General features: G+C 47.8%; 1 protein-coding gene across 1 annotated transcript in view; it reads right to left on the bottom strand.

Moving 5' to 3' along the window:
• Nucleotides 1-68: 68 nt before the first annotated feature.
• Nucleotides 69-19,872, bottom strand: part of ltbp4 (latent transforming growth factor beta binding protein 4) — a 78,676-nt gene continuing 58,872 nt past the window's right edge. Inside the window, exons 26-40 of the mRNA XM_088911221.1 lie at nt 19,090-19,215; nt 18,110-18,235; nt 17,124-17,246; nt 16,627-16,758; nt 14,409-14,534; nt 13,290-13,433; nt 11,762-11,974; nt 11,047-11,118; nt 10,410-10,538; nt 8,992-9,135; nt 8,176-8,328; nt 6,914-7,172; nt 6,366-6,637; nt 5,982-6,131; nt 69-3,903 (exon numbers count right to left, since the gene is read on the bottom strand). Coding sequence (XP_088767347.1) covers nt 3,749-3,903; nt 5,982-6,131; nt 6,366-6,637; nt 6,914-7,172; nt 8,176-8,328; nt 8,992-9,135; nt 10,410-10,538; nt 11,047-11,118; nt 11,762-11,974; nt 13,290-13,433; nt 14,409-14,534; nt 16,627-16,758; nt 17,124-17,246; nt 18,110-18,235; nt 19,090-19,215 — 2,324 coding nt within the window. The 3' untranslated portion in view covers nt 69-3,748. The remainder of the gene's footprint in view (nt 3,904-5,981; nt 6,132-6,365; nt 6,638-6,913; nt 7,173-8,175; nt 8,329-8,991; nt 9,136-10,409; nt 10,539-11,046; nt 11,119-11,761; nt 11,975-13,289; nt 13,434-14,408; nt 14,535-16,626; nt 16,759-17,123; nt 17,247-18,109; nt 18,236-19,089; nt 19,216-19,872) is intronic.

Here is a 19,872-nt window from a genome sequence, read left to right as displayed (position 1 = left end):
AAAGTCGGGTCTTCCAAATCTTCTTTTTCGGGTGTCGACTTATTTCAGACCGTGTGAAATTGAACTGCTCTGTTATCAGGTATACAATTTATTTTATTTTCTTCCGAAATACAAATGTACAGCGTTACTATTCAGAATTGGAATGTGTGCAAAGACATTAAAAAACGTTTTATACATTAACAAGAAAACACTAAACTTCAGTCAAGATCAAAACCAAATGACAAAAAAAGCATTTGATTTTTTCCCCATTTTCCCCCAAAGACCGCGGACTGCAGCTTAATACAATAGTTCAGTCCTCCGCAAGTACAGTGCACAGTGTTATACAAGTTTATGTGCTGAGAATCATTTTTAGGTTTTCATCTACGTGAAAAAAACTAACCAATGACATAAACATACAGCTGAAGACGAGACATTCGTCATGAACTGAAAAGGTGAATAGTAATTTTTAAACCCATTTCCATCTCTTAATGCAGGTTGAGAACTGATAAACGATTATCACCAATATTTTTATACTCAAAGATATTTAAATAATACAAAGTGAGCATTAGAAAGCACGTCAAAACCCAAATCTTTCCGTTACATACTTTATATTGTAACGCAACGGGGGCTCAGGCGGGCGCCCTTGCCGCATCAGGTCGGCCCCACACCGTCCGGGGCTCGAACCCGGGACTTCCGCGTCTCTGTGCAGCGACCCAGCCCCGTGAGCTAAAGAGAGATCTCTCTACAGCCCAGTAGCTGTAGTCCTGCTATCACAGGGAAGGGCGGTGACGTCACCTGCTCTGGTACGCCGGCTCTTACACAGTACCTGTCGGCCGTAAGCGTTACAATATATTTAGACGTATTTCACTTTTCCAAGTTTATTCCGCCAAAATGAAAGACCCGTTAAACTTGTTTTATTAGTTACAGCGAGATTGCTTTGCAAGCACGTTCGTTCTAAGACGATTAAAAATTCAACAGGCGTTTTATGGACGAGAAGTGAATATAGTGGAGTAGTTCCCGGAAATCTTGGCGGGTTTTTCTTACAAAACAGCATTTTAAAATCACGGTCGCATGTGCTCTTTAACAGTTACAGTAATATTATAATAGCTTTTTTAAAGTAAAAAAGAGCTTAACTTTGCACAGAGTATAAATTAATATACAATAGCATATAAAACACATAAATCTATAGTGATCTAGCTTTTCCTACTGCAATGGCCATACCTTCTTACTTTTTTAGGAATTTCCATTGGTGATTATTTGGGTTTAAAATGTTTTTTTTTAACTAAAGTATGTTGACTATAACAATTAACAGCTCTCTTGGCAGAAAGTGGGGTGCAGTAGCTAAGCATCTCATTATGAGAAAACATTGCTTTAAAAAATGATCAGGCTCCCTCCTTAGAGTTGTAACAAAACCACTGCCTTTGCACTAATTTTCAACTTTTTTGCTTGTTATGTAGATTTAGGTGGATTTAGAAACAAAAAACTCTAAACTCTCATTTCCCTGATTAACATCACTGATAACACTCAATCACAAAAACAACTGCTTTACTGCTGTGTGGTGCGAATTCTGTTTCGATAAAACAACCCTTTTCAATATCCTAGTTGACCTCTTCAGTATTAAAGCACTGTTCTTATTCAGAGTACAAGGTAAGACAGCTGAATCTCCATCCTAAAGTCCACAGTATGACCACATGACTTCACCTGCATCAGGACAGAGACAGGGGAATTTATAATTGTCCCAAAACAAAAGATTTATCCTGAATTACGTTTGCTTAATTAATTACCCAGCAGGGGAATAACAACAAAATCCATAAAGCATATTTTAAAATATTCACTTTGATTACTTTGTTGATGTTCTCATCTAATACAACAGTGTTCAGATTCTGTTAATGGTTCATAAAACTGCAGTTGGAATGACTATCCTGAATGAACCAGTGAAACTCATCAGCTGTTCAGATGGTTAGATCAATGATGGGCACGAAGTGCAACAGATCTGAACTACAGGTTCATCCCACACAGTCACTGAACACCACAATTGAGCTCATCTGAGGTATAATGTGTAATTTTCACATTTTTTGAAATTGGAGGTTCGTTTTACAATTCCCCGCTGACTCAAAGGGTCCTGGTGGACGCTCAGTCATACGGTCAACTCTTCCCACACAGCAGGGACACCTAGGGCTCTGAAGAATCACTAGCCTGCTGGCATTCCCACTCAATCCATAGTGGTCAAAGACCTGAAAACAGTGGTGACCAATTAAGTCAATAAGTGATCCGATTAAGTCGAACTAAACAGCTCAGGTCAAATGGCAACCAGAAGGCACAGTGGCCCTCCAGGTGCAGGGAGAGCATCAGTGCTATTCGCCCGTGTTTTCAGCTCTTACTCTGCAGGATCCCTTTCTCTGCTGGTGTCTGAGTCCGCTCGGCTCTCAGTCACCAAGCTGAGTACTTAACAAGCAGCAGTTTGACAAATAATGCCTTCATGTGAGAATAATTCAGCTCTTCAGCAGCTGGGCATAGGTTAGCTAAAGGATTTGATTAAAGGGCTATTGATCACTGTTATCACAAACCTTTCACTATCAGCACTACTTCCTTACTAGGAGTTATATGCTTTGTTGTGTCACATCTGACAGCCTGGAGAGACAGTACTCGACTTTCCCAGGCCTCATCCTGGAGTGATGTTGCAGTATTGAGAATCTACTTGAAATAATCGAACTGACAGAATGATTCTTTTCTCAAAAGCCGATCCCACATGTCTATTAACTCTGGAAAGGAAGAAAGCTAGCGAGGGGGGGCGGGGGGTTTATCATGCTGCGCTCAGTGCCGAGAGGGCAGGACCAGCGTGGACGCGGCCTCCCCAGCCCGCTGCCACCCGGAACCCTGGACATTCCTGAACATTTAAAAGCTCCTAAAGAGCATGAGAACGGTTACAAACAAGAGGAGACCCTTTGGCCCAGCTAACTGATCCAAGAATTCCAGTTGCTCCTTGAGAGAAGCCAGGGCAGTGGCTTCAGCAACATGGCTGGGTAGCTAGTTCCACACTCCTACCACCCTTTGGGTAAAGAACCTAAAAAGCACAAAAGATATCAGTGCTAACGAGGAAATGGCTGGTGAGTGTTACTGCTTAAATCTTTATGACGTAGTGCTAAGTCCTCCCTTAACAGCCACAGGTGCTCACGGACAGAGAGATGGTTCAGAGAAGCTCATCTGTGAGGTGAAGTCAAGGCAAACTGGCAGCCATAGTTTGGTCAGAGCATGCTGGGTGTCCAGGCCAGGCTGGCCACGTGGTCACAGCCTTGGCAAATGATCCTCTTTACTGTTCCCACATTCTCAGGGGCACTGTGCAGCCTGAAGCCTCGTTTTTAAAGCAAGGCTGCGCTTTTCACGTCCACCGGACTTTCGCAGACAGTAAAAAAGGATCGCTTCGCAAGTATACTGTACGGCGTTGCTCCCAGTTTTAGCAAACTTCATGACGTTGCGGTAATTTGCGTTTACAGTTTTTTTTTTAAAAGCCCTCGAACATCTGAAAAGGAAAGGGGAAAAAAAAACAACAAAAGGGGGAAATCGGCAGAAGCGCAGCGCCGGCGGCGGAGCGTGAGAGGGCTCTCCGGCGCCGCAGCCCGGCTCACTACAGGGGCGGGGAGTGAGAGGGCTCTCCGGCGTCGCAGCCCGGCTCACTGCAGGGGCGGGGAGTGAGAGGGCTCTCCGGCGTCGCAGCCCGGCTCACTGCAGGGGCGGGGAGTGAGAGGGCTCTCCGGCGCCGCAGCCCGGCTCACTGCAGGGGCGGAGCGGGGACGCAGTAGTGGGGCTGTCTGGACACGACGAACCCCCGGAGGCACACGCACTCGTAAGAGCCGTCCGTGTTCACACACTGGCCGTTCACACACAGAGTGCCGGGGTCCTCCGCCTCCTCGCACTCGTTCACGTCTGCAAAACAAGCAGGCCCTCGTCACCCTCCGGTCGCACACGCCAGCGGTCCGCATGCGAGGTGGGGCGGTGGCTCTGTGGCTGGAAGGTTGCCGGTTCGTATCCCGCGGCCGGCAGAGGAATCCTACTCTGTTGGGCCCCTGAGCAAGGCCCTTAACCCCAGCTGCTCCAGGGGCGCCGTATAAATGGCTGACCCTGCGCTCTGACCCCCAACTTCTCTCCCTGTCTGTGTGTCTCATGGAGAGCAAGCTAGGGTCTGTGAAAAGACAAATTCCTAATGCAAGAAATTGTATATGATCAATAAAGTGATCTTATCTTATTTTTTGGTTGAGCCCTTTCCACTTCTAAACACAGGCTGAAGAGGATACCTGTTATATTTTTCACATACTTTAAAAAAAAAGTAAATATTGACTGGTCACCAGATGAATATCTGGTAAATATAATGACAAAATGTTAGGATCTCATATTAAAATCTTGCGAATCAACTCTAAGCACGACAGACAGACAGCCACTTGTCATATGATGTCAGAGGAACGAGGTGCCATTTAACGCAAACTTGCAGTTACATTTATTCACAATTTGTCCTCGCTATTCAGTGTTACCACACGGTAGCGAACAAAATCAGGCCACGGAGGAATCTTATGAAAGATTTTGCCGTTTGTTCTGTTCCACAGGGTTTAGAGTCAGGTTTTCCCGATTAAACTGACATTCTGCAGTTTAATGGGATTTTTCTTTAGACTGTAAGGTGGGTGTTATGCTATATTACAGCCACACCCGAGCACATTCTAGAGGAAAATGTGAGACCATCTGTCCAACAGCTAAAGCTTATCATGCAAAATCAGATCATGCAAGAGGACAATGATCCAAAACACGCCAGTACATCTATGACTGCATGGCTGAAAAGGAGAACACTCAGACTTTTGAAATGGCCAAGTCAAAGACCAGACCTCATCCCCATAGAGATGCTGTGGTGGGACCTAAAGAGAGCTGTGCCCTCAAACACCACCGAGCTGAAGCAGTTTGGTTAGGAGGAGTGGGCCAGAATTCCTCCCAGGCGACGTGCAAGACGGATAAACTCTTACAGGAAACCTTTACTTCAAGTTAAGTCAAGCCCTAACTTTTTCACACAAGGCGAATGAATGCTGGTTGAGGTTTTTAAATAAATAATGAAAAAAGTAAATTTTGTGTCTGTTACCCTTCACATGGGGTTACGTTTACCTACTGTTCGGATTGGGTGAGGTCTAGATGCAGGTCAGATGTGTCTTAATATGTAAAACCACAGAACCATAAGGGGGTGTACTTTCTTTTTCACATCACTGCATAACACCCATGAGGTGTGAGTGTTTTCTTGCAGTCTCTGTCCACCCCATTTTGGAATTGCCAGTCGTTTGTCTCATGTCTTATGTCTTGGATCACTGTGAGGAGGCCTGTTCCGCAGACAGATTGCTGTGTCCTGCTCGCAGCTGGCCTGAGACCAGGCCAGGTCAGGCCTGAGCCCGCAATGTCAGGGCTACAGCTGTAGCAACCACTCGGCCAGTCCCCTCTGCTGCTCATGATATTGCACTGCTCTCATCAGGCAGCGATGGAGCACCCAGGAGACAAGCAATGGAGCTGGTGATGGCAGCCCCAGGAGAGCGTGCTGGGATAGATGGGAACTTGTCTAGGATAGTTGGGATTATCAGGGACATTGCTAACTCCTGGGACTCGGGGGGGAGGACAGGGGTTTGTGTGCATGTTATATGAGTGTACGTGTGTGGCTGTCCCACGTTTCCCCATCCTGAGCTGTGGTCTCAGGTTCCCACCCTGACTTTCCTGGCCTTTGGCCCACCTTCACTCTGTGTTACAGAGGATGGTTTCTGGCTGGCTGATGAGAGCAGTCTTTTGAAGGATAGCACAACTATGCCATTCTGACCAATAAAAGAGCATTTCCATTACCCCTCTTGTGCATGCTCATTGCTCGCACTACAGTGTATTTCATTCTAACTTCATTATTTTTGTAATGAGAATTTTTTGCTGTTTTTTCTGCAGGAGGGCAGCAGGGATTTAGAGGAGAGGAGAGGAGGGAACGGCTGACACACCTATGCAGGCCATGTTTGTCATGTCCAGCTGGTAGCCATCATAGCAGTCGCAGGTGTAGCCTTCGGACACGCGGATACACCTGCCGTTGTCGCAGCCGTGCAGAATCCCGCACTCCTCCGCCTGGAAGCCTTCGTGGGGCTCATACCGGCCTGAGAGAGAACCAAAACATCCTTGAGCTTCAGCAGGCAATTCTCAGGAACATAAGAGAAGAGTACGCCCTCTCCTGGGCAAACACTTAACCACGGTCTCAGAAATCACTCAGCAGAACAGGTACAGCAGCTGTACAATTTCACAGATGCTGCCGCACCCCGCCAGGAAGAAACATGGAAATAATAAAGTGGACCACGGTGGTAAAAATCAGTCCAAGCACAGAATGCCCTTACTGTCATAGAGCTCTCGGCGGGTCCCTCCTGCAGCACCCCGTTCTGGAAATGAGGGCCCCTCCCGGGGCCTGTAGCGAAGCCAAGGCTCTGGGGGTCTGGGTTCGCCCTGGTCAAAGGGGGGAGCGGCAGGGAGAGAGCCCACTCCCTGCCGGGGGAGCAGCTCATACGCAGGCTCTGACAGGGGGTTGGGGATCCCATATCGAGATTCGGGGTCCGGTTCTGGGGGCACATACTGCGGCTCGTACTCCCCTATTTCATAGCGGCGATTCGGGCTGCAAAGACACAGCAGCTATGTCTCAAAAATGTGTTTCTCCTCCAACGTGTGAGTTCATTATTATTATTTAAATATTCTTTGCTGTTTTGGAGATTTTAGGGTGTCTTCCAAACTACGGGATCACCATTTCACTAAACTCGTGTACGCAGGTAAACCATCTGCAGAACAGCAAAGAATCGCGGCTCTGCGAGTGGTTTGTTTCTTTGCCTTTGCCGGTTCCGTGAAACGGCAGGCACGTTAGCGCTCACGCGGGTTATAAATACAGTGACTCTACCCTCGGCGGCCGTAGGGGCCCTCTCGAAGTCCATATGGAGGTCTTCTCCTGGAGCTTGTTCCTCTGTCTGCCAAGGGAGAGTAGTCCTCATACCCGGGAATCAGGAAGTCAGGGCCCCCAGGCCTGGGAGGGGGCTCAGCAAAGATATCTGTCCCATAAGGCGCCCCATAATCCCCACCGAGCATGGGCCTGTACCGCCCCCCGAAAGAAGGGCCATAGGCTGGGGGTCTCAGAGTGTTGCACATCGTCTCATAGGCCTCTGGAGAAACAAGAATTTGTACAATAATAATTCCTTACACTTACTGTATATAGCGCTTTACTGGACACTCCACTCAAAGCGCCACAAAGGTAAAGGGGAATCCCACTGCCACCACCAGTGTGTAGCCCCCACCTGGATGATGCAACGGCAGCCAGAGTGCACCAGTACACTCACCACACACCAGCTCTTAGTGGGAGGAGAGCAGAGTGATGAAGCTAATTCAGAGAGGGGGATTATTAGGAGGCCATGATGGGTAAAGGCCAGGGGGAAATTTGGTCTGCACACAGAGGGTAACACCCCTACTCTTTTTGAGAAACCCCCTGAGATTTTTGATGACCACGGAGAGTCAGGATCTTGGTTTTATAGTATGTATCATCCAAAGGACAGCATTTTTTTTCACAGTATAGTGTCAGCACAACCATATTGGGTCATTATGGCCACACAGACCGCGGGGTGAGCGCCCCCTACTGGTCACATGAAAACCTTTTCCAGCAGCTGCCTTAGCTTTCCCAGGAGGTCTCCCATCCAGGTGGCCAGGCTCACACCTGCTGAGCTTCAGTGGGCTGCCAGCTGTGAGTTGCAGGGTGATATAGCTTCTGCCCTAAACGGTACGGCTACAGTATTTCACAACACAGCACAAGTCACTGAACTTTAAAGATGAAAAATCAGATTAATTTTTGGCGTGAATTTCAAATCCAGCTAAATTGACCAGACCCCTGAGTGAGGCCCTGAACCCCAACTGCTCCAGGGGCACCGTAAATGGCTGACCCTGTGCTCTGACCCCCAGCTACTCTCCCTGTCTGTGTGTCTCATGGAGAGCAAGCTGGGGTCTGCGAAAAGACAAATTCCTAATGCAAGAAATTGTATATGATCAATAAAGTGATCTTATCTTATCTTCTCCTTCTAGATTTTCACTTTTCACCTTGCCCACCTAGGCCTTCCATTTCTGACAGCCAGAAAAGGTTTGACAGCGCTGCTCGTCGTCAGTGACCGCAGGACTCACCCGTGTCCCGGCCGGGACAGAGAGCACACTTCAGGCCCCAGGCCTCCCCATACAGACAGCAGCACTCCGTGAAGGTCACCTGCCTCTCCGGGAGAGGCCGCTGGCAGACCAGGTCTAGGGTCAGCTCCTGCCAGCAGTACGCAAGGTTCTCATCTGGAGAAAGAAAGACGGGCACTGCTGGGGTAATCAAGCTTGGGTGCAGGTTATTGTATAATCTGCTCACAGCTATGTAACATTTCAGTGTTTCCTTGTGGATGTAGTACCATTCAGAAGTCGGGAAAACCCCATGTACAGAGAGGCTGGGAGAGAGTTCATTCTTCCTCACTGGATACCCTGATTCCCTTATGTCACAGCTCACTGTCTCCTTCATGAGCCTGCTACTCAATGACCTTTGCCACAAAACCCTTTTAATCTCAACATTACTTCAAAAAGTAAACTGGCTTGTGCTAACCTGGGTAACGACCCCAAACGAGTGCAACAAACGAAGGAATCTCCAAAACACGTGCTTCACCTTTTTAAAGTAATAAGGCCGACAAATCTCTGCCATTGTTGTTCAAAATCAAGCGAATCAAGGCCGCCTTGAATTGACAGGTAATAAAAAATAAGCTATTCAACTAATCGGCTTCACTTTAAAGGTTTAAGGTTTTGTAAGGGTTTTTGTGCATGCAGAGCGAAACTAGAAGTTGAAAATCCTAGAGGTGACATGCTACAGTCTAGGTGTGAGGGCAGCCCACACTGTCCTAGTGAATGGTGGGCATGTCAGGCTGCCACCACTCTCCTGGGGGCCTGTCCTTTCACCCCCTCTGTGTGTTGTACCGAGGTCTTCGCTGGTGGTGTTGATGCAGCTCCTCAGAGTGTCGTCCAGGACCAGCGGAGCCTGGCAGGTGCAGTAGTACGAGCCCTCGGTGTTGATGCACTGCCCGTCTCTGCAGGCTTCCTCGTTGTCACACTCGTTGTTATCTGAGAGGGCGAGACAGAGGGACGTGACGCTGTCGTTCGCCTTCACCGCTCCAGCTCCGAACAGCCCAGGACTCCTGCCTACCCATGTCTCGGCGACTGTCTCACCTGTCTCTGCTGCGAACACCCCCATTCTCACATCTTGTGATAGCGACGGCACACTCACACTCTGCTTTTTTAACCCCTTGTGGGATTAGAGGCCCTGACTATCCCAATCCTGGGAAGATCAACAGTGATACAAGGGAAATACTACTACCAATTAATCCTTACCCTTATATAGCGCTTTCCTGAACACTCCACTCAAAGTGCTTTACAGATAATGGGAACTCCCCTGCCACAGTGCACCAGTACTCTCCACACACATCAGCTACAAGTGGGGAGGAGAGCAGAGTGATGAAGCCAGTTCAGAGAGGGGGATTATTAGGATGCCAAAGGGAAATTTGGCCAAGGACACTGGGGTAAAACCCCTACTCTTTTCAAGAACTGCCCTGGGAATATTTAATTACCACAGAGACAATGGGGAGTCAGGACCTAAATTTAATGGCTCATCCAAAGGATGGCATTTTTTTTTACAGTATAGTGTCCCCATCACTATATTGGGGCATTAGGACACACACAGACCAAAGGGTGAGCACCCCCTACTGGCCCCACTAACACCTCTTCCAGCAGCAACCTTAGCTTTCCCAGGAGTCTCCCATCCAGGCACTGGCCAGGCTCACACCTGCTGAGCTTCAGTGGGCTGCCAGCTGTGAGCTGCACGGTGATAGAGTCGCTGGCTAAATTACAAGTTACAAGGGACAAGTGGCAAGTGTCAAGTGGAAATTAAGTGAAGACACACTGAGGACAGAGAATAGGAGACACCAAGGAAGTTATAATTGGGGTCCTCGTCAAATTAATTTAATGCAGTTCAGAAACAAAAGTCTGGGAGAGATTGTTAAGACAACCGCCAAGCAACACAGCCACACCACTGATGTAGCATTATATCAGAACTATTATCTGTTAGTCTGTTAACTGTTAAGCTAATTATTAATCCAATTATTAAAAGAAAATATTAATTAATGGCCAATCATGCTTATTTCAGTCACTGCTTCAGTCTTTCAGTCACTGCTTTGCTTCCCCCTCACAATGCTGTAGGTGTCCTTGGAGCAGCTTCTTGGCATGACCCACAAGGCAAAGGGGGTTCTGAGCTTGTCGTCCTGGCCTGGCCACCTCCCCTCAGCCACTGTCCGCACTTCCCGAAAACAGAACTGCTGGGTAGCAACTTTCAGCTCGCTTACCAATGCACTCCAGTAAGGTTGTATCATAGTAGTAGCCGGAGAGGCAGTAGCAGTTGAACCCAGGGATGTTGTTAGAGCACACACCGTTTTTGCAGATCTCCGGATGAAAGATCTTGCACTCATCCACATCTGTGGAGGAGAACATGGAGATCTATGAGCATCAGGGCAGAAACACATGCTGCCTCAAGACACCTCAAATCTGGGACGTTTGCAACTGATTTTCATTTTTGATCGCTGTCGAGAATGAACTGCAATAAACAGACTATAAATACGGTTTTGGAAAATCTGCTGTTTGATTTTTTTTTGTGGCGCTAGGAAAGGTGTAGGTGACGAAAAAATCAGTTACATCGCCCTGTAAACCTTCACAGTGTTTTTAGAAATTTCAAGACGAGATTTACTGCATATCTATAGAACTGCAAATAAGCTCTGTGAAAAATGCAAGTTACCTAAAACAATCAAGTATGCAACATTTAGATCTACAGGATTGACTTACTGTTTTTTTGTAATTTGTTGTGATCACCTATAAAGTAATCTGGACGAACCGACACTGTATCCCATCATTCTGCAGAGGTATTAAAAGATTAGTGGTGCAATCCAGCCTTTGTAATGTATCTGTCCTCACAGAGTCCTTCCTTACCTTGGTAACTGAAGGACCCCAGCCCTGTTGTCACGTATCCCTGCCCACGTGGACACAGAGCCCGGTATTCCTCTGGTAAACAAGAAGAGAATTCCGCCTTCCGTCAGAGATGAAACATCAAAGCAGCACCAATTGCTCCTGGCTGCCCTGGGTGTTTTTTACACTCAATACGTACATTTGACCACATGGCCTTAGCTTCCATGTTTGCTACAGTTTTGATTTAAGACGTGCAACTCCAGGCCTTCATGGCCCAATGAGAGAAGGCAATGGATCCAAGTGGTTTAAGGTCGGCTGTGTGAATACGGGGAGTTTGTGCACTCCACATGGGACGCTGATGTCAGACACACTCCTGCCCCATGTGTGGAACTTTTGGATAAAAGATATGTTTTTATTATTAATCTGTTAATAATTTTGGCGAAATACTTCATCCACAAAAGTAAATGGTCTAATACTGCTCCCTCTATTGATGCTTTGAAGGTAGAAGTCCCTTTTTATTTAAATTCTATTAGAAATTTAAAGAATCAAAAGGCAAGACATACAATGGAAATATGTCAAAAGCTTAAATTTCTGCTTTTATAATTGTGAATTCCTCCGGCTGTGAAGTGCGTCTGTTTCTCCTTTTTTGTATTTCTGACGTTTAAATCAAAACGTTTTTAAAAAAAGGGTGTGCCGTGGAAATGGATAAGCCAGCAGGCTCTGCTCCACGCGCGGGTACCTGTGCCAGGCGCCGGGCAGGGTGTAAAGCTGCACCCCAGCCCCCAGCCCTCCCCGACGGTGCAGCAGCACTCCTGGCGCGTGGTGTTGCGTGACAGCGTGCTGCACATTCGCGTGTCTCCGGTGTTGTAGTAGCACTCCTGCGCGTCGCTGCGCTGCGGCCTGGAGTCCGGTACTAACGCCCCCCCGGCATTGATGGGTATCACTCGGGGCGCTGAGGGGAACAGAACCAAGACAGGGCTGAAGCACAGCAACAGTGGAGAAGGGGCTGCGAAAGACCAGCCAGCCAGCAGATGTTAAAACACGGCAGCAGCCTAAAGTATCCGACTCGTAATAAGGGGAAGCCATCCCACTCGACTTCACTGGGACATTCTCTGTTTAAGTCCCGGCTGTCCTCATTGTGGAAAAAAAAAGAACCATAATTTCCCTTTTTCTGGAATTGAAAAAGTAAAGAGTCAGAGTCTGCAAAAATCAACCCACTAACTCCCCCAAAAAACAGAAACGCATTTTGGGTTTATAGCTGAATCAGTCTCACTGATAAACGAGCAAGGTGATGCCGCCATAAGAATCTACACGGGCTTTAAACATGGTAAACATGGTAATGATGTGTGACTCTGAAATCTAGAACAGGCAACAAAATACCAGGTTTCTCATTCTTTTACTGAACTTTAGGGGGCAGTGTTGGCCCTTTTAACTGACCTGAAGCCAAAAATATTATAGGAACTGCGCAGAAAGTTACGCTGTTAACTCTGGAGCATCTAAGATAAAGCATGCAGAAAATACAGAGCCATACGGTACTCTGTAACTGAACTGAAAAAGCTGCAGATTTATGTAGTGCAGTGTCAGGATATTTTTCTTTTACGAGTTAAAGGCACTGCCCGCACCCAGTAAAACTCAGTTTTACAGTGGAGACACCCCCCAGTCCCCCGTCAATCCTACAGTGGGAAGTAAACTTCATGTGAGCGGTCAGGAATCTGACCACTGAAGGCCCAGTGAAAGCTCACTCACCACCTGCCTCACACTGCGTATACACATGGGACATGGGTGCAAAGCCTGTGAAAGAGTTTAGCTGTGTATATCTGGGAAGGAAAGCATCCGAATGTATTAGGATTAGAAAGTGGGCCCCATCGAACATCCCTGAAGTGGGGGCGCTCACCCCGAATCCTGCTCCGCCAGGGTCGTAGGGGGAGTTTGGCAAAGGCGGTTGTCAAGTCTCAAGTATCGGGGTAGCAGTATGCAGCACAGATAGCAGACAATATATTCTCATCAGCAAGAAAACATGGGCAGGCACAGGAAAAAAAAAATCTTTCTCGAACATTATTTTTAATTGTTTAAAAAAAGCAGCAAGCCTATCCCGGTCTGGCAGCTCAAGAAACAGCTGCAAACCACCGCTGCAAACTTTTCCAGGTACTCGGACAATGGCCAGATGGCGTCTTGGGTTTTCTATTTTTTTGGGGGGGATGGACTGCTTAATGTCACTCAGGATTCCTCTTGTCTTCTGGCGGACGTGCTGGTAGCGGCGCAGGTACCTGATGCGGGCCTGCTCACACACTGTCTGGTCTGGGGGTCGTACTCGTCGTGCTCGTTGCGGCAGTTGCACAAGAAAGTGCCCTCCACGTTCTCGCAGCGGGCAGCCCCACAGACGCCCGGCATGCTCTCACACTCGTTCACGTCTGGGAAGAGAAGGCGGGGTCACCGGTGCCCGGGCTACACGGGATCCAAGACCGGCCCGGAAACACACAGGTGCACAACGGACTGTCTACAGCTCAGACCTGAGGTTAACTGGGATCATAAAAGGAATTATTTTTTAATAAGTATTAAGGGTGAAGCAGAGCTCCCCATAAAACTATTCGCAGGTAGCACCTTTTATAGGTGACAGACAATCCTTCCACATGTGAAAGCAGGAGCAATCCGTTTTCACTGTCAAGCAGGGGGCGCAGATCACTGCCATCAGGGGAACAATTCGCACTGAAACAGGTGCTGTGTGTCCGCAGTGTACCTCACAGTTAAAGGTCATGTTAAGTGGCACAAAGCAGCCCCCTACTGAAGGAGTACCAGAGGTTCATTTGAGAAAACAAATATAATAGAGCCTGATTACTGTCTGAAATTATGTGAAAATAGTGTCTCTGAAGGTCACAGATGCTTCCACCTGGGAGCCAGAATCAGGGATTGCGTGTCTGTTTAAGAAGTATATAGCACATGTGTAGCAGTGATTGAAATGACCCATTTCAGGTTTCTTCTGTGTGGGCCCATAATCAGAACCAGTTGTGGGGGCAAAAGGGGCCAAGGCCACTGAGCTCACTGGCAGGTGAAGAGTTCCAAGGAAGAGCTGCCTTCCTCCGAGGGATAAATACAGAGAAGGGAGAGTGTGTAGTGGCCAGTCAGACCCAGCGAGCTGGAAGGCAGGTAGGAGACCAGGACCAGAACAGTGGAGTCCTGAGGCAACAGCCTCACGCATCACCACAGCCTGCAGGAAACTGCTGCATCAGACCACTGTTTCCAGTACCCAGTAACCCCACTGCCTCAAGCTGCTGAAGTTCAAATGAGACGTGAAAAAACCTCACACGCCCTCTTGTGCCCCACATTTTCTTTTGGGCAGAAAACAGAGGGGGCTAAACCCCTCAGGCTGGCACCCCAGTGACAAGTACCCATGCATCTCCTCCCATCTTCTGCCGTCTCGTAACCCGGGTCACACATGCACTGGTACGAGCCCATCAGGTTCTGACAGAAGGCATGCTCTCCGCAGATGGTGTTGTTGGCACACTCGTTGATGTCTGCAAGACAGACGCATGACAGAGGAGGCTGGACGCTACCACCCTTCAACAATCTTATTACCACCCTTCACTTTGGTCTCTTTATTTACATACTGTATCACATATATCGTATGAGAAAGAAAGCACCGTTCTGTTCACTGGCCACAGAGTGGTGAAGGAAGGAGTGGCAGTTGAAAACTCCAAAATGAGTACTAATTTCAAGGAAAGATACTGCCCTTTCTGAACGAGCTCCTGTGGGACATAAATTGCGAAGGTTCCAGCTTGATATTTGTTCCAGAAGGAGCAGAGGCACCAAGGGAAAGGCAGACAGCAATTCCATTATTTCTGGGGGGTTAACAGGGCACTGCCCTGAGTGTAACTGGGATTATCGTTTCTTCAGAACCAAGAGAAGCCAGAAGGTGAGAACCAGTTCACACTGCGCTGCAACTGCACTGCACGTCTCTCTAACCGTGTCCCGCACAACCTGAGAGTGTGGTGGAGGGTTCCTAGCACGTGAGCTCAGACTATCCGCCATGTGTTCCGTTGCCACGGAGATGAAGAAGAACCCGATGGGACGCAGATGCGTTTCTTGGCTGGGTGCTGGGGGGGAGGGGGAAGGGAGGGGGGGTCGCGGTACTGTTTTTGACAAAAAAAATCCTCCTCCCTCTTGGAGTGGAAAAACCCCGCCATTCTGACACGTGTCCAAGCACAGCTGTGATAGAGGCCTCTCCGCATTCCAGCTCTGCTTGTGAGCCCCCTGTGGCTGTCGGCTCTCAACGGGACAGCCGATAACGGGCGCGGCGCCCCCCCTCTTCTCCAGCGCGGTCCACAGGCATGCAGCAGGCGAAGAAGACTAGAGGAATGGCTCTTTAACCTGAAGATGCATTCACTGCTGCTCATTGTTTCTACTCTGCTGACAAAGGCTTTTCACAAGGATGAGCCTCCTTTATTTCTCTTCTTTCTCACCCTGATATTCCCTGGGATGTAAAAATCTAAACTGCAGTGCAAAAGTCCTAAGACATTTTAGACACACTCAAGAGTTGCACGATTTGTGTGTTCTGAGCATCAACAATTTCTTCATTGCTCCCAGCAATGTTTCATACTATTATCCGACTTGAGAGGAGTCTTAGCTCCTTGCAGCCTGATCACATCAGATCTGAGAGGCCAAGCAAGGCCGGGCCTCAGTACTGTGAAACTGTACTGAGCAGCAGGTGGTACAAACCACTGTCCTGGCCCTTGTGTGGTGATTGGAGTTACTATTCTGTAGCGGGTGCTGTCCTTCCGATGAGACATTCAATTCAGATCCTGAGTATTTGGTCATGATTACATGATTACATGATGTCTTACTTGGTCTGGGCCCTCATGATTGGGCCTCCACGTGTTTTGCCCTTAATTTCTCACCTGTCCCCCTGATCTGCTGTGCAGTGGGGCTGCAGACGCTGAAGGATTGCTGCACTTCAGTGATGGATGAAGTGGCTCCTACTATATATTTAAGAAGCACTTTGTGATGCTCCTTCGCCCCTCCCTGAGCAGATCAGGTTTTATTGGTCCTTGTAAGCAGGAGGGTAAAAGAACAGGGATGCATGCAATTGTCCTGGATCAACAAGGTTCCAGAAGTAGGATCACACAGGTCACATGTGTTACGTTATTGTTAGGGACGGACCCTATGCGGATCCAGGGAACTCAAAGACTGCCAACAGGATCAAACAGGGAAATCCAAAGTCAAAGACCAAAAGCAGTAGATCAAAAACCAGAAGGTCCTAGAGCACAGGTAACTGAGGGAGAATCCAAAAACTCGTGGTCACAAAACAGGGCTAAAGTTGTTAGGCCAAAAAGGCTCTCTCGTGGATAACAGGAAGTGGAGCTCGCAGGTGAAAACCTAATACTGAGAAGGGATGAGCCAGAGAGCAGGGCTCAAGCAGGCTGGGGAGGGGAGGTGTGGTGATGAAGATTGCTGGGATTGGTTAACGAGGTCTAGGTAGTCTTAAGTCTTCTCTGAGTAGCTGAAGTAGGTGCCTGTGGGTTTGGAGCCCCCTGGTGGCGGGATGGTGGTACCGTATCAACATGGCTGCTGTTCTCCCACATGGCTGGGCCCGCGGCTGGGCACACTTACCCACGCAGTCCCCGCTGGCCGTGACCCTGTACCCCGGCTCGCAGATGGTGATGCAGTGGAAGGAGCCGATGGTGTTCTCACAGCGCTGGTTTCTGCACACCGCGCCCCTCGATTCGGCGCACTCGTCCACGTCTGGGCGCAAAGAGAAAGACGAGCGGTCAGCTCCCACACTGCCTGCCAGCCGCAGCCGCAACGAGCAGTGAAGCCATCGGGACAAGAGAAACCCCGCGCTCGACGATCATTCCTGATTGCTCTCTACCCCGCCTGCATGAGCACATCAAGTAACACCAAGACTGTACCTACCAATGACGATCATAGGAAGAAGATGAAGGAAAAGACAAAGATGTTAATTGTTTAACACTCTGGTATGAGAATTTTTAAAATTCCAATACTTTGAGGCAAATGAAGTAACGCAGTTCATATCTACAGATGATGTGACCTTTCCTCAAATCAATAACTCTTGGCCTTCCCCTGTCTCTCGCTGGAGTGTCCTTTACCGAGGCAGGCGGTCCGCTCCGGGTTCGTGGTGAAGCCGGTGAGGCACTGGCACTCAAACGAGCCCTCCGTGTTGGTGCAGCGGCCGTCCTGGCACAGCCCCGGCCTGGCGCACTCGTCCACGTCTGGCCATGGGATAAAACACGGGTGTCACGTCAGAGAAGCCTGCTCCCGTGACAGGAGACGAGAGGGTGCTACGGCTCGTCCTGGAAGAGGCATGGAGCTAAACTCTGAAGCAAAACCAGTTTGCCTCCAGCACTGAATTACTCTTAAAGGGGAGCTGCAACGCTGTTTTTAGATTTCGGCGTTAGATAAAATCAGCTTTGATGAGAGCATTTCAAACCACAATAAAAGTCTAATGTACACTGAAAGTTGTCAAACCTCCAACTTACATCACAGAATAGACTACATTTGCAGCTATGCGTAGCGATTCAGAACGAGGCAACAAATATTCCAGTGCTGTGTTGTGGCCCTATGATATTGTAAACAAGCAGGCTAGTGAATACATCTCTTTTAATCCAAAAGACTTATTGCTCTCGACTTCGAGACGGTTTTGCCAGCAAATACCACTTGTTAACTCTGCGTACAGATCACATTGGAACATTTCTGCAGTGAAATGTCTTCTGCACAACCTGTACTTGTCCGCTCGTACATCGCAGTTCATCAGTCATTACAGGGACTAGTGAGCAGGAAGGGCCGCCTAACGTCACAGTTCTCTCTAACTCTTGTCCGTGGCGAGACCAGGGGTTTTGTGACTTCCACTAGTTTAACAAAGTTCACGATTTTGTGCTTAATTTGAAATTTGTACATTTTTTCTATACCGTCAATTCATTTATTTTGTTACTGAGATTTAATAACCAGTCTGAGAAATTAGAACTGCAGTTCCTCTTTCAGATACTGGAATGATGTTCATCTCTCCATTATCCACAGCTGCTGTGACTTCAATATCAGGGGTGGACAAACCCGTGAGCTTTTCCAAGATCCTTACCGACACAGGAACTCCCTTCTGCAGTGGTCTTGTATCCCTCAGAGCACAGGCACTGATACGAGCCTTCAGTGTTCAAGCACTCTCCTTGAGGAAAGCAATACTCTCCTTCCAGGCACTCGTTGATGTCTGCAAGCACAGCAGCATGGCACCGAACATGAACGTCTCAGAAATGCTCAAACAATCTTAATTTATTTTGTCCTGCATCTTCTCATCACACTACTAACTCTGCTGGCATTTTGCCGGTGCTACGTTTGTCCTTTTACAAGTTTGCTACGGTAAATTTGTATGGTATTTTCCCAATTTAACACTGTTATTCCCCTGCATTCAGTAGCAACCAAAGCAGTGAACCTGAAAGCATGGGTACAGTACCACACAGTTCAAATAAAGGAATACCATGGTGAATCATGGTATTTTCATAGTCCAGTACTGAAGTGCACAGAGAAGGCATGGCAATACCTTAAGAAAGTATAGTGGAAAAATGAAAAATACGTGTAAATGTTCTTGGAGAAACCTATCACAAGTGTGGCTCCACAATGAACATGTCTTCACTAACGTTACATACTGGGCGCTGTGTTAAAAACTTTGCAGCTGTGGACTCAATTGAAAGAAGAGCATCTTACATATATAGGAGTGTCTAAGACAAAGACATTAAAGGAACGTCATCTCTTTAGTCTTCAGCGGGAAAGACTACAAAGCAACTGGTATTTAAAATTGTGGAAGGAATTGACAACTTGAAATTAACACAGAGAACTACTTCAGGATCAACAATAAGCCAGAGACATAAGTGCACTTAGGATAAGGGCTGCATTTATTGATCAGAAACGAAGGCCCATCTTTCACCAAAGGGATGAGGAAGATTCCCTGGGAACCTCCCAGGAACAGCAGGATGAGATCTTTGGATTAATCAGCAAAACACAAAAGCACAAGTGCAGAACGGGTCGCTATTCCCCGGACGAGCTGGGCGGGGGGACAGAACTCACCTTTGCAGAGGCGGCCGCTGCTGTCAGCGCGGAAGCCCGGCTGGCAGTCGCAGTGGTACGAGCCCTCCGTGTTCACGCAGCGGCTGCCAGGACCACACGTCACGGGGCTCGCGCACTCATCCACATCTGGGAACAGACACACGCGCTGCCAGGGGCTCAAAGCTGACAGTAACTGTCCGGTAGAGGGAAAGAAACTAACGAGCAGTTTGTGCCACTTTGAGCCTGCAGCAAGCTGGCTGAACCGTTTATACTACTGAAAATATTCTTCTGTAGAATGTCTTTCTGTTCTCGCCATTCTTAAATAGTAGTGGCAATATTACGCTCTTGAGAAGGACATTTTCTTCACGTTACCGCCAGCAAGCCAGGAAAACTGAGATGAAGAATGTAACCATGAGTAGTCAGATTTTCCTCGTACATTAGAATTTCTAGTGTTCAACTGCTTTTTGCACTTATTGTTAGAAGTCACAGAGGATCCAACTGCTTCACCTTCAGGGACATGTGTAATAAAAGACACAAGGAGAAAGACAGACCATTTCTTATCATCTTCAAACTCATTGTTTGTTAAATCATCATTCTAGTAAATATTTAGGTGGGTTTCATTACTGTAGCTCTTTTCAACTGGAAATGCTTTTCTGCACGTCTCGAAGTGTAATGCTCTCTATAGCTCTGCACTTGACTTTAAAAATCATAAGAAGACTTCGAAGAGATGAAATAAGAAAGAGGGTTTTAACATATACTGTATCTGCGGGGTGGATCGGTAAGAGCATTCTTAAAACATTCAGC

This window comes from Atractosteus spatula, chromosome 3, assembly GCF_055471065.1.
Source record: "Atractosteus spatula isolate fAtrSpa1 chromosome 3, fAtrSpa1.hap1, whole genome shotgun sequence".
Taxonomy (NCBI): Eukaryota; Metazoa; Chordata; class Actinopteri; order Semionotiformes; family Lepisosteidae; genus Atractosteus; species Atractosteus spatula.
Note: the sequence above shows the minus strand (reverse complement) of the source record. Positions and strands in the feature narration are given on the sequence as shown.